The 13801-nt window shown below is 43.7% G+C and overlaps 1 protein-coding gene across 1 annotated transcript in view; it reads left to right on the forward strand.

The window, feature by feature from the left end:
* The window catches only part of slc37a2 (solute carrier family 37 member 2), a 66554-nt gene that overhangs the window by 34358 nt on the left and 18395 nt on the right, over positions 1–13801 (forward strand). The window contains exons 3-7 of the mRNA XM_073029719.1: positions 1784–1874; positions 5675–5753; positions 6593–6728; positions 8971–9047; positions 13052–13218. Of these exons, the coding sequence (XP_072885820.1) occupies positions 1784–1874; positions 5675–5753; positions 6593–6728; positions 8971–9047; positions 13052–13218 (550 nt within the window). The remainder of the gene's footprint in view (positions 1–1783; positions 1875–5674; positions 5754–6592; positions 6729–8970; positions 9048–13051; positions 13219–13801) is intronic.

Below are 13801 nucleotides of genomic sequence, written 5' to 3' on the forward strand. Positions count from 1 at the left end.
TCTTTTCATTGCAGCTGTCAGGGAGGAGGTACAGAAGCCTGAAGGCACACACTCAGTGATTCACGTACAGCTTCTTCCCCTCTGCTATCCAATTTCTGAGTGGACATTAAACCCATGAACACTACCTCATTTTTTTTTTGTTCACTACTTATTTAATTTAACTATTTTTATATACATTTACTGTAATTATTTTTTCTATTATTTTTCTGCTAACACATATACCAGTGATACTAAATCTGATTCTGAACTATAATCTGAAGACTGACTCCTTTACTGCTATCTCCTTCCTCGTCTCTCTCATCCTTATTAGTGCTCTTACTGACACCTGCTGATGCAACATCGGTACTGCAGCTAAGCATCTGGTCGTATTAAATGATTTTTAGTATCTTGTACAGAACAGTAACCCACAGCAGGAGTGATTATAAAATTCTGCACATATCTATTTCCATGCGTTTGCCCACCTTGTGTTCCAAACAGAAATAAGCTGCTCTTTCATTAATACAATGATGAGGGGGGAATTTCATTGAAACCAATCAAGTATTGAAGGGTGTAGATAGAGTGGACATGGAGATGATGTTTCGTATAGTAGGGAAGTGTAGGACTCGAGGACACCAGCTCAGAATACAAGGGTGTCCCATTAGACCAGAGATGAGGAGGAATTTCTTTAGCCAAAGGGTGGTGAATATGTGGAATTCATTGCCACAGATAGCTGTGGAGGCCATGTCTTTGGGTACATTTAAAGTGGAGGTTGATAGTTTCTTGATTAGCAAGGGTGTCAACGGTAATAGGGAGAAAGCAGGAGAATGGTGTTGAGAGGGTTAATCAGCCTGATGTAATGGCAGAGTAGACTCGATGGGCTGAATGGCCCAATTTGCTCCTATGACTTCTGATCTAACAGGCTCTTATGCAGTCTTTGCAGCAGAGGTATTTACCAGGTCAGATGTCTTTTTGCTGATAGACTGACAGAATTAGGCCATTCAGCCATTGAATTTGTTCTTTCATTCAATCATAGACTTTTTTTTTTACCAATCCAATTTTCCTGCCTTATCCCATAACCCCTAACTTTCTTAACAATCAAGAACATATCAATATCTACCTTATAGATTCCACTCCCCCCACCCCTGAAAAATTTAGGTTTCTATTGGGTAATTTTGACTGAGTAATGATGTAAAAGTGTCTAGACCCGCAATGAAGTGTGGAGTGGCGCAAAGTTGGTCTTATCCTCGTTATAGGACGTACTGAATGTTGTCAGAAGGATTATTATCCATTATCCTTGATCTTTCTTTTACAAATCCTTTTTAAACTGCAGTAACCTGTAAGTGCTCATCAACGAATGGACAATTCAAAAGCTGGTAATGCTGTAAGAACTCAGCTAGTGGAGCAGTTCTGAGGAAAGTTCCAGCAAACAATTGGCTGGAGGATTTCAGCAGGCTGAGCAGCATCTGTGAAGGGTGGAGGAACTTGATGTCTCAGGTTGAAACCCTACACCTGTTGAGTTCCGCCAGCAGATCTTGTTGCTCCAGATTCCAACATCTACAGGCTCTTGTGTCTCTGAGGAAGGGTTGCTTTCCACAGATGCTGCTTGACTGACTGAGTTCTTCCCGCATTTTGTGTTTGTGTTTCAGATTCCAGCTTTAGGTGTTGTGTCTTTTGTTTTAAATTCATGGAGAACTCTACCTGTCACTGATTTGGACATACTGAGCTTGAGCGGAGAAGCAGTGCACGGGCAACCCTCTCTGATTCATATTCTTAGCACTAACAAAAATATTGAATTGTTTTCCAGAGTGAACTCCACAAAAATTGTTCCACAATCGACGGCCATGGCAACAAAAGTCACCTCGACAACGATACGTGGTGTGACTGGGCTCCATTTGGTGAGAGTCTCTTCATAAGGTTTATATGTCAGCAGGAACTATTTTATGTCATGGCAAGATCTGAACTTCTGAGCACAACCACGATACTCTGGTTCTTGGCTGGATTTGTGCATCTGAATATCACTTTAGTGAAGTGCAAGTTGTTACTACTGAACTGTCAGGGTCTTTTCCACCCTTTCGATTACATAGTCATATTTGTCTTGGACTCCTGGGGACAAAGATGTCTCGCCTTAATCTGTAGTGAACAGTGAATCTAGTTCAGAGTTTGGGGATGCGATGTGACTTGAACCTTCGACTGGGAGTGTGAATGCTGCTGCAGTTGGTGAGGGAGAGTCCTCACCACTAAGGCCATGGCTGTGTTTGTGATGGCAGTGCAGCAGATGCAGTTCTTGCTTGACTGAGTCACCTCTGGGAACTGTGCCAGGAAAGTGTTGCAACATTTACTGTGAATGTTTTGTATCTGCATCGCCCATTTTTTTTTAAAAAAAGGCCTGTTTGGAGTCAATGTGCTGACTTGCTCCCAGCTCTCGGAAGGGCCACCGGAGCTGTGTGTATGGATGGGCTTTGGGTTGTGGAGCAAACACGAGGAAATCGGCAGATGCTGGAAATTCAAGCATCACACACACAAAATGCTGGTGGAACGCAGCAGGCCAGGCAGAAGCACTGTCGACGTTTCGGGCCTGCCGCGTTCCACCAGCATTTTGTGTGTGCTTTTTGGGTTATGGTAATGGCTTTCATCTAAACATAACCTGATGTATAGTGCACTATATTGTGTAGAAGTGGGAAATACAGCTAATTGTAATTATTGGTGTGATTATTATTGTTCCAACAGAGGGGGGCTTTTTAGTCCATCTGGTCCCAATAAAGCAAACACTCCTGTACCAGTCCTCCTCATTTCCTCCAGTGTGTCAACCCATTCTCTCCCTCGCACATCAACTCTACTCTTGACTCTTTTTGTCACTTATCTTCACTAAGGGATCATTTACAGCACATCATTGAAATGTGGGAGGAAGCCAAGCACCCCGAGGTGCGGTGGGGGAACACATCCGTTCACGGAGAATGTGTTGGTTCTGCACAATCAATGGCAGAGGTGGGGATCGAACCCAGGTCTCTGGAACATCACTAACTGCTATGCAACTGTGCCCTACCCCTCCCCTGCCGAATATTGTTTCTTCCACAGCATCATGGACAATTGTAGACCTCATGGTCCTATGTGATGAGGATCAGCCTAGAAACATAACATGGTTAATATTAAATGATTAATAAGTAGTACAGTCATTCATATAGTATTTCCACTCTTTATCAAACCCCTTTCTTCCTTGCTGCTTCCTCTCCATATAAAATGGATGTTCAAAATGCAGCCATCTTGCCAATGATCGATTAATGAAATGAACAAGAGTAACAATATCTCTTGAAAATTATACTAGATCAACAACTACTTGTGGGTTAGCAGTGTGCACAATACCAGTCCAGTTGATGTCAGTAAAGTTCAACGACATTTCTTGACCAGTTTATCAGGACCCAGCCAAAATGTCAACTTGATCAAATAGAATCAAGGATGTGTGTGTCGATGTCTCTTGGAGTAGTGCTTCTCAGTATGCATCTCTTCCTGAACTTTTGTACTGAGTACAAAATGGGAGAAAGAGAAATTGTCAAAAAGTTACATTTTTCACTGTAATCTCACACCTAGGAGAACATGTGGGCGTCAAGAAGGATCATCCAATAAATGGAAGCTCCGACAGCCCTCTTGGCATTGATGCAGAAGTTGGCGAGCAGACTGAAAGGGAACAGTTGACTTGACACCCCACCCCAGCTGTAATCTATTAAGGAAACAATCTGTAATGTGTAAAGTGACCTTTCCAGAGGAAGGTTTTAGACCTGAAATGTTAATTGTTTCTTTTTCGACAGATGCTGCCTTGCCTGCTAAGTGTTTCCAGCGTTTAGGTTTTCCTTCAGATTTCTGGGTCTTTTGTATTTTGTTCAAGCTGTCATATTCCTACAGTTTCTCAGGAGAATACTGCTTATGCACTGATACTGCTTGGGTGATGGGGTGGAAGTAAGCTGCCCCTTCCTTGCTAGCCTGCAGGTCACCCTTGAGTGAAGTGTAGCACCTGATTAGCCCCTCTCCCCCAATCAGGGGCACGTGAAGCCGTGGGAGCAGGTGGTGGATATCACAAGACTTGGTTATGCAACTGCTAATGCCAGGCAGACAATCTCTGAAGAGTATTGATAGTGGCTGGGGTCACCCATCTTGTAAAGACACTGCCCAGAAGAAGGCGATGGCAAACCACATCTGTAGAAACATTTGCCAAGAACAATCATGGACAAAGATCGTGATCGCCCATGCCATATGATAATGTAAACAGCTCTATATCAAACTGCTCTTGGGCTTTCTGTCTAAACACTCGTACAAACCCATGTTCCTTTTTCGAAAGGATGCTCAGTCTGGCTGCCAGCCTGGGTGTGACCCTCGGCCCTCTATGAACGCACCTGCAGTGAAGGTGCCCTTTGGCTCGGTATTGACCAGCCACTGGTTGGGGGCTGGCATTGGGCACAGTGAGTGTAACTATTGCTGGGAATTGGCAGCAACTTGTCGGGCATTGACAATCCGCCTGGGCTCTCTGGTCTCGCTCTTCGACCTGTGCCTGGTCAGCCCAACAGTGTTGTCAGTAACAAATCTCTCTCCACATATGCTTCTCCATAAAGTAGCCAACACCATTAAAGAACCCTCCCACCCCAGACACTCTCACTTCTCTACCTCTGGTCAGGCCGAAGATGCAAAAGCCTGAAAGCTCGAGGACAGCTTCTGTCCCACTTCTATAAGGTTATTGAGCAGACCTCTTGTACGGGCTTGTGATCTCACAAACTAGCTCATGGTAGCCTTGCACTTAATTGTACTGTACTGTATCTGTCAATGTCGCACTCTGTTACTGTTTTTTCCTTGCCTTACCCTGATGTACTGATGTGGTGAAATGATCTTTAAGGATGGCATGCAAATCAAGGTTTTAAATGCATGCAGGATACTAAAGCAGTCTGCCAGTTTGTAATGTTATAATGATGACTCTTTCGTGCTGATTCCATGAGGCTGCCATTCCTGAGAACACCCCTTGAACATTGAGGTGTCGGTGTGCATCGTACTGGATGCTAATTCTTTTGCCGAGCCTGTTGCAGCTAAACCCGACCTTCCCTTCACAATCTGACAGCAGCCCTGTGGATGGGCATCAGAAATTTGCCTTTGCGAATCTTGCTGCTTGTTAAAGATGACTCCATTTGGGATCAGCCAACTCATTATTAACCTGATATCAAACTAGCACCTTCCTTGCCTAGTTTTGTTCAAGGATCCTGCAGGTTACTTCCTAATCCTAAATGTGCAGTAAGAATTTCGCCAACACTTGTGCTTTCACGGTGTGGAAAATCCAACACTGCGTGAGTAAGTGCCAGAATATTCAAGTGGACTCGATGCCAGCTACTGGCACCTAGAATTACTTGACTCATAAAATACAGCATTGCTCACAATAGGAAGGGTGTTCCTCAGTTCACTAGCAGAATAAGTTCCTGAATTGTGATCCAAGAAGCATGGGTGATTATATTTGGGATTGAAAGTTTGGGATTGGGCCGGGGTGGTGATAGTTTCTCTTCCCCCCCCCCCCCCCCCAATCTATATGCTATCTTCAACCTTCTTGGTGATTAAGAGATGTTGTGTTTGGAAGGCAATAACTTGAAGCCTCATTATACCTCATTATACCCATGGATGTTCATTTACTTCACATCTCTGTAACTATCTGCATGTTGTTTTTCAGATAAATCCAATTACAAGATGCTGTTTGGTGCACTGGATAACTCCTTCCTAATATCTTATGCCATTGGAATGTTTTTCAGGTCAGTGTGATAGAATTTCAAGCCAGTGTGTAATTATATGGTTTGCAGTGTAACTCAATGGATTCCCCCCCCCCCCAAAAGGGAGGGCAGAGCAAAGCTTCCTCTGACTATTCTTCAGTCACGAAACTAACCCAATATTAAGCAACTCTGTAATGAACGAGACGAGTAGTTTATCATCCTCTTTTCCAGCCATCTTCCAACTAAGGTCACTGAACAATGAGGCATTTTTGCCCTACGATACTGGCAAAACGATATTCTGTCCAAATAATTTTTGAGAAGTATAAATCATCCAAACCTAGTTTTTAATTAATATGAAAGTCCAGGAGGAAAGATTTGAACAATAAATGTGGAAGTTGTGTTGGCACAAGTGACGGAATCTGGGCAATTATGTTGGTTTACGACAGTATGATCATCACTGTTCATGTGACCCTGGTGATGGCACATGCCCACTGCAAGCCATGGCTGATCATCTTGGCTCAAGGTTGACTGTTGCTTCCATAACTTCACCTTCTCAAGTGATGCTGGAATCCCACCCCAAGTCATCTTCACTGATGCATTCACTCAGAGTACCTGGCCAGGCCCTAAGGGACCTTTAATTCTCCAATCATCATAATTTGTGATTTTTATTAATGGTTTAAAATCTAAGAAAACATGGAAAAGAAAGCCATTAGTGGCGTTTATTTGAATAAAAATTTCAATCGCCAGTTCCATGTAGCTGAACTTTTATTTAATTACACCAACTAAATGATGCCCCATGTCCAGTAGCTGTACTTTATACACTGACGGGATGTTACTTCTGCATTCTCCCCACACTCAGGCAGATTTCTCTCTCTTTACAGTGGTATGTTTGGGGAGCGTCTGCCTCTGCGCTATTACCTCACCGTTGGGATGTTGCTCAGTGGATTATTCACTACTCTCTTTGGATGTGGATTTTACTGGCAGATCCACAGCATCTGGTTCTACGTGTTTATGCAGGTCAGTGCAACTGTGTAGCCAGGAGCCTACTGACCAGCAAGGGCTCTCTCCGAGGACAGTGTAGAGTGCAGATCCCCCAAGCACATGACCCTCGTTTTTTTTCCCCATCCTGCCCTGATTGTGGAGCTCTCCTATTTCCATTTAGTCAGCCATTTCAGATGCATGTTAAAATTATGACGGGCATATTTTACTTTGCAGAAGTTAGCGTGCTGAATCAGTTGCTTGGTCAAGTGCTTTTGAGTAGCAGGTTCCTATTTTGCTTGATGCACTACCAACCAGATGGAACTTGTAACAAGTGCAATCACTCTGTACAGCTTGTTGAAGCAATCAGTACGTTGCCCTGCCGATGTACACAGTGAGGACTGCACGGTAGCTCAGTCTTAATTCCACCCAGTATTCGCCTTGCTTGTTTCCATTTGCACTTGAAGAATGCAGAGACGCTCGGGCAGAGGGACAGTTATTGGTAACCCAAGCAACGGGTGGAAAGTGGAGCAGTCTCGATAGGCCAGAGTGGCCTGATTCTCCTCCTGTGGCTTGTAGTCGAAAAGGCGGAAGCTGAAAGGTCAGTTATAAAAGAACTAGGTTCATAACTCTTCACAAATATCACAAAGCAGATCACCAGCTTTGGGGCTGTAGAGGTGAGGGAGGAATGAACTAGATGAGATGCTTCACTGCTTTCAAGCATCGTCATACAGCATGGAAACGAGCCATTCAGCCCACCATGTCCCTGCCAGCCAGTGAGCGCCAATCTACATTAATCTCCACTTGGCTCACAGTCATTACTACTTAAGTGCCTTGTCTAGATACCTAATCACTTACCTGCTTCCTCCGCCCTCTCCAGCATACATTCTAGGTACCTCTCCATTCTCAGGCCGCATCGCTGTCTGATATGGGGGTGGGGACTACTGCACAGGGCCGAAATAAGTTCCAGAAAGTTGTAAACTTAGTCAGCTTCATCATGGGTACGAGCCTCCATTGTATCCAGGACACTTCAAGGAGCCGTGCCTCAGAAAGGCGGCGTCCATTATTAAGGACCTCCAGCACCCAGGACATGCCCTTTTCTCACTGTTACCATCAGGTAGGAGGTACAGAAGCCTGAAGGCACACACTCAGCGATTCAGGAACAGCTCCTTCCCCTCTGCCATCCGATTCCTAAATGAACATTGAACCCATGAACACTACCTCACTTTTTTATATTATTTCTGTTTTTGCACTATTTTAAATTTAACTATTTAATATATATCCTTGCTATAATTCATTTACAAACATTTGTATTTATTTTTTATATACTTGTCATGTAATGTACTGCTGCCGCTAAACTAACAAATTTCACGACATATGCCGGTTTTATTAATTCTGATTCTAAAAGATCCCTTGAGATCCACTCTAAATTACTTTCCTCCTTTCCATAAGTATGTCCTCTAGTTTTATGGAGGGCAAAGATCCCTGCATTTTACCCTATTGTATATCTCTCATTACTTTATAATGCCCCTCAGTTACGTCCTTCTTGGCCTCCTCTGCTCCCTGGAAACAGGTCCAGCCCCTCCAATGATTTGAAATGCTCATCTCCTCCCCACTCTGTCCAGTGCTACCACATCCTTTACGTTTGTTACAAGGAGCAACGAGAGCAGGTCACCTGTCCTGTTGGTATCCAGGAGCTGGTGCCTGATTTTTTGGGAGAAATTTTACAAGAACATGAATGTGAAAGAGAAAGCTGGGATAAAGTAGACTATTACACATGGCTGCTTGACCAAATATTCTAATTTTAGTGGCAGTGGAGTTTGTCTTTCAATGCGAGCTGTTTTTCTCCTCCTTTATTCCCTCTTCTTCACACAAAGACAAATGGCAACATGGAGCTCTTGATCCCAAAAGCCTGAGGTCAGTTTCAAGGCTGTTAGACGAGGACGTTGAGGGATACACGAGTTGGAACTGCTGTGATCGAAGTGTAGGCCTCTAGGCTGACTCTTACTGCCCTGTTCCCATTGGTCATCCTTTCACTGCTGGAACATCAGCCTGTAGAGTGCAGAATGAGCAGGCTGAAGGGCCTGTTTCTATGCTTGTATGACCAAACTTTCCTGACAACGTGTACAGACAGGCCAGCTCGCTGCCTCTGCCAGGAGCTGAACATGTTCAGTGCTGCAACTATTACCCCAGCTGCTAATATTTTTTTAATATCAGTTTAAGTCTTAGGTGTGAGTCTCTTATTTCACTCATGTGCACCGTTTGTTCATTTTTTCCACAGATTGCAAATGGCTTGGTACAGACCACAGGGTGGCCAGCTGTTGTCGCTTGCGTGGGTAACTGGTTTGGAAAAGGGAAGTACGTATTGTGTTTTGCTGACTCTCCACCCAAAAAAAAGCTTGCATGCTCGGGACTTTAATGTAAGAGGCCATTAACGCAGTGTCGTGTCAAGCTATCTTGTCATGTGAATTGGTTTTGTCGATAGATAATCCCCTTGAAAGAAGAAATGAAACATCTTTCTTATGGTGAGTCAGCCCCTCATCTTCCTGGGTCTTGTCCTTGTTACTTTAGGGTTGCTAAGGCCCAAATATATTTATTTCTATTCTTAGTAAATGTGTGTATTTGCTGGTAGCTTTGGAATTTACTAATTACCCCCATGACTTTGAGAAGTGCCAGTGAAACTTCTCCAGTATGGCCTCAAAGTTATTACAGAGACAGCGTTACATAACAATAGGCATGAGGTGAATATAGACCAATGAACAGCAAGCTTTTTCCACTAAAGTAAATGAATAAACCAGTGCCTTTTGAGAATAACCCTTTCAGTGCACTTACATGACCGACTTTTTTACAAACAACAAGCAAACCTGAACTGAAACTCTTAAATTACTATTGGTTTCTGACATCCCATTTTGCCAAACTGGAGACATAATGGAAACTTTAAATAAAAAAAAAATAATCAGAACTAAAACCCTGTGGATACTGGACATTTAACATGAAATGCTGGGAAGACTCTGCAGGTAAGGCAGGATCTGTGGAAAGAGAATTGATGCTTCAGGTTGTGACTTGTGACTGGTCAGGAAAGGTGGTGTGATGTAATGCATTCCAGCACAATCGTTAAAGAAAATAATTGGAATTTGGTGTGTTATTGTCTCACGTACCGAGGTGCAGTGAAAAGCTTGTCTTGCACGCCGTTCGTACAGATCAAATCATTACTCACTGCATTGAGGCCAGACACGATAAGGCATTAACAATGCAGAATAAAGTGCAACAGATATGGAGAAAATAAGCTGCAAGTTCATAATGACACTGTAGATTGTGAGATCAAGAGTCTTAACTTGCCGCACTAGGGAACAATTTAATCGCCTTATTACAGTAGGTTAGAAGCTGTCCGTGAGTCGTGGTACGTGGTTTCAGGCTTTTGTGTCATCTGCCTGATGGAAGAGGGGAGAACAGAGGCTGTCTAAGATGAGTGGGCTCTTCGATTATACTGGCTGCGTTCCTGATGCAGCGAGAAGTATGGACAGAGTCCGTGGAGGGGAGGCTGTAATGCGCTGAACTGTGTCCGCAAATCTCTGCAGTTCCTTGTGGTCACTTGCACGCTCTTCAAAAGCGAGATTTGCTGATCAATAGTGTTGCTGCCGCACAGCTTTCAGTCCAGACCACTGGTGCTATCTGTGTGGAGTTTGCACGTTCTCTCAGGGATTATATGTTCGGGCTTCCTGCTACATCCCAAAGACGTGCTGATTAATTGGTTACTATAAAGTACCCCTAATGCAGGTGGAGGAGAATCGGGCAGGATTTGATGGGCATATGGGAGAGAATAGATTACATTGGGGAATAGGATTGATGGCAGTGCTCCAAGCTGGCATGGACTTGATGAAGCAAAAGTCTTGCTTTCATGTCATAACAAACTGTGAGAAAATAAAATATGGGAAAGTGCAAGGAAGTGAGGCTAATTGACTCCTTCCGAAGAGTTGACACATAAAGTGGGCTGAATGGCCTTCTCTACTGTGTAGAGTGCAGATAGTACAGTCTTAGTTTTGCTGTGAAACATGCATTATTTCAAATTATGTAATTTGGCAAGAAAAATCACTCGAAGGAGCTGAAATTAATATGCTTTTCCCGACCATGTCACTTTTTCTTGGTTGAAAGACTTACTTGATTCATATTGTGGTCAAGCTTCCCAGAAATGGTCCCAGGTTTGATGCCGAGTGTTGCCTTATTTCAGCAGTAATGGGTTCAGGGTTCAAGGTTCAAAGTACATTTATTGTCAAAGTATGTATGCTGTATAGAATTTTCTCCAGACAGTGGCGAAACAAAGAGAACCATGGAATCTGTTCAAAAGGAAAATATCAACACCACCACCCGTGCACAAAAAAAGCATGCAAACAGCAACAAGAACATCAACCCCCCCCCACATGCGAAAGACAAATCGCGCAAACAGCAACAAGAACATCAAACCCCCACATGCAAAAGAATCACGCAGATGGCAATGAGAACATCGATTTCCCCCCCATGCACATAAAACAAATCGCACAAATGGCAATGAGAATATCGATTCCCCCCCCATGCACAGAAAACAAATCGCACAAATGGCAATGAGAATATCGATTCCCCCCCATGCACAGAAAACAAATCGCACAAATGGCAATGAGAACATCGATTCCCCCCCCATGCACAGAAAACAAATCGCGCAAATGGCAATGAGAACATCGATTCCCCCCCCATGCACAGAAAACAAATCGCACAAATGGCAATGAGAATATCGATTCCCCCCCCATGCACAGAAAACAAATCGCACAAATGGCAATGAGAACATCGATTCCCCCCCATGCACAGAAAACAAATCGCGCAAATGGCAATGAGAACATCGATTCCCCCCCATGCACAGAAAACAAATCGCACAAATGGCAATGAGAACATCGATTCCCCCCCCATGCACAGAAAACAAATCGCGCAAATGGCAATGAGAATATCGATTTTCCCCCCCCATGCACAGAAAACAAATCACACAAATGGCAATGAGAACATCGATTTCCCCCCCATGCACAGAAAACAAATCGCACAAATGGCAATGAGAACATCGATTCCCCCCCATGCACAGAAAACAAATCGCACAAATGGCAGCAAGAAAGAATGGGTGAAAACACAGACGATAAAAAGAAAATTGAAAGAGTCCAATTAAACTACAGTCCAATCCATAAGCCCCAGACACAGAACTTCGGTATCATCCTCTGACAGCATCAAAGGAGAGAGAGAGAGAGCGTTCGAATGCAGGGGCCTTCCCTCGAGAGCAGCAAGTGAGAGACGCACACACAGACAACAGCAAGCAAGAGGCTGGTAGATGGTGCTGAACACTTGCTCGCCTCAGTGTTTCAACCTTCCTCGACTCTTTAATTGGCGAGATCAGCAAGAAATGGAGTTGATCATGGGCTTGTGCCTCATCTCTGAGCTTCTAGCCTGGAATCTTCTTGGAGACAGTAAAGCGCCAGCTTTCTAAATTAGCCTGAGAACACACCACCAAACTGGAGATCACATGCTCTAATAGTACCAGAACCACATTGAAAGGAAAAAGACAAAAGAAGTGAAAGAAACAGTTTCGTGCACTGTCAGGAAGATGTTGTCCAAGGTCGCATTGTTTGCTGGCGCCATCTTGACCAGAAGATGGGGCTATTAAAGGTCTCTTTAATGTCCAGTAAGGGAAGCAATTGGGCAAATTTTCCTAATGCTACTTTGAACTTGGCTGATCTTAGGAAAGTTTGTGAAGGTTTATCCATAAAATTGAGATTGGACTGGGACACCTTCCTGGAGGTTGTGCCACCTGTATGTGGGAGGCAGGAGGATCTGGATAAACGAACTCAGGCTGATTTATCCTCCCTCGGGTGAACATGGGGGTCTAGATACCTCAACGTCCAAATGTTGAATCTGTCACTCGGGGTGAAAAGAGATCCAAGTTCTCACTTTGCAGGAAGCACGTCTCTTGGATCTGAGCAAACAAATCGCCCCTCGAAGCTCAATGAAATGACTTTACCTGGAGAGACGAGAGACTGCAGATGCTGAACTCAGCGGGGCAGGCTTTACCTGCCTGGTTCCATGTCTCTAGCAAATACCATCATCTCCTTTCAAGATTGTTCAACTGTCCTTGAATGCAGTAGCTTGTCTTTAGTAAGATGGGAAGAAAGTTGTCCAGCAAATAATTCCAGGCACAGCTTGCAATACTCAGTCAATAAAGGCAGGTAGACTCTGAACAAATCCACTCTTTGTTCAGGGTCTTGAGACAACAATCTGTCACCATCTTTGTTAAATCCATTCTCATGATTTTACGAGTGTAATGTTATTTTTGCTTCCATTTAACTTGACAGGAGAGGTTTCATTATGGGAATCTGGAACTCTCACACATCAGTCGGTAATATTCTTGGCTCTTTGATCGCTGGAATCTTCGTGTCTTCTGCCTGGGGTTTATCATTCATAGTGCCTGGTGCCATTATTGCAGGAATGGGAATAATCTGCTTCCTCTTTCTTGTAGAGTGTAAGTATTGTGTTGATTTTGTACATCAAAGTAAATTTATTATTAAAGTATGTATATGTTACCATAAACAACCCTGAGATTTATTTTCTTGTGGGAAGACTCAATAAATCCAATGACCGTAATAGAAATAACGACAGACTGCACCAACAGTTTGGGCAACCATTGTGCAAAAGACAACAAACTGCAAGTACTAAAATAAAGGAAAAAAATAGTAAATAAGCAATAAATATCATGAACATGAGATGAAGAGTCCTTGAAAGTGAGTCCGTGGGTTGTGGGAACAGTTCAGTGATGGTGCAAGTGAAGTTATCTCCTGTGGTTCAGGAGCTTGATGGTTGAGGGGTGATAACTGTCCCCTAATCTGGTGGTGTGGGTCCACAGGTTCTGGTACCACCTTCCTGATGGCAGCAGCGAGCGGAGAGCATGGCCTGGATGGTGTTGGTCCCTGATGATGGGCACTGCTTTCCTGCGACAACACTTCAAACAACAAAAACAACTTTCTTTCATATTAACAGCTTCACTTTCTCCGTTCAGACCAGTTCACACTTAGTTCACACCAGGCTGCCATTTTCTTACCCAACCA

The sequence above is a fragment of the Hemitrygon akajei genome, chromosome 26, assembly GCF_048418815.1.
Source record: "Hemitrygon akajei chromosome 26, sHemAka1.3, whole genome shotgun sequence".
Lineage (NCBI taxonomy): Eukaryota > Metazoa > Chordata > Chondrichthyes > Myliobatiformes > Dasyatidae > Hemitrygon > Hemitrygon akajei.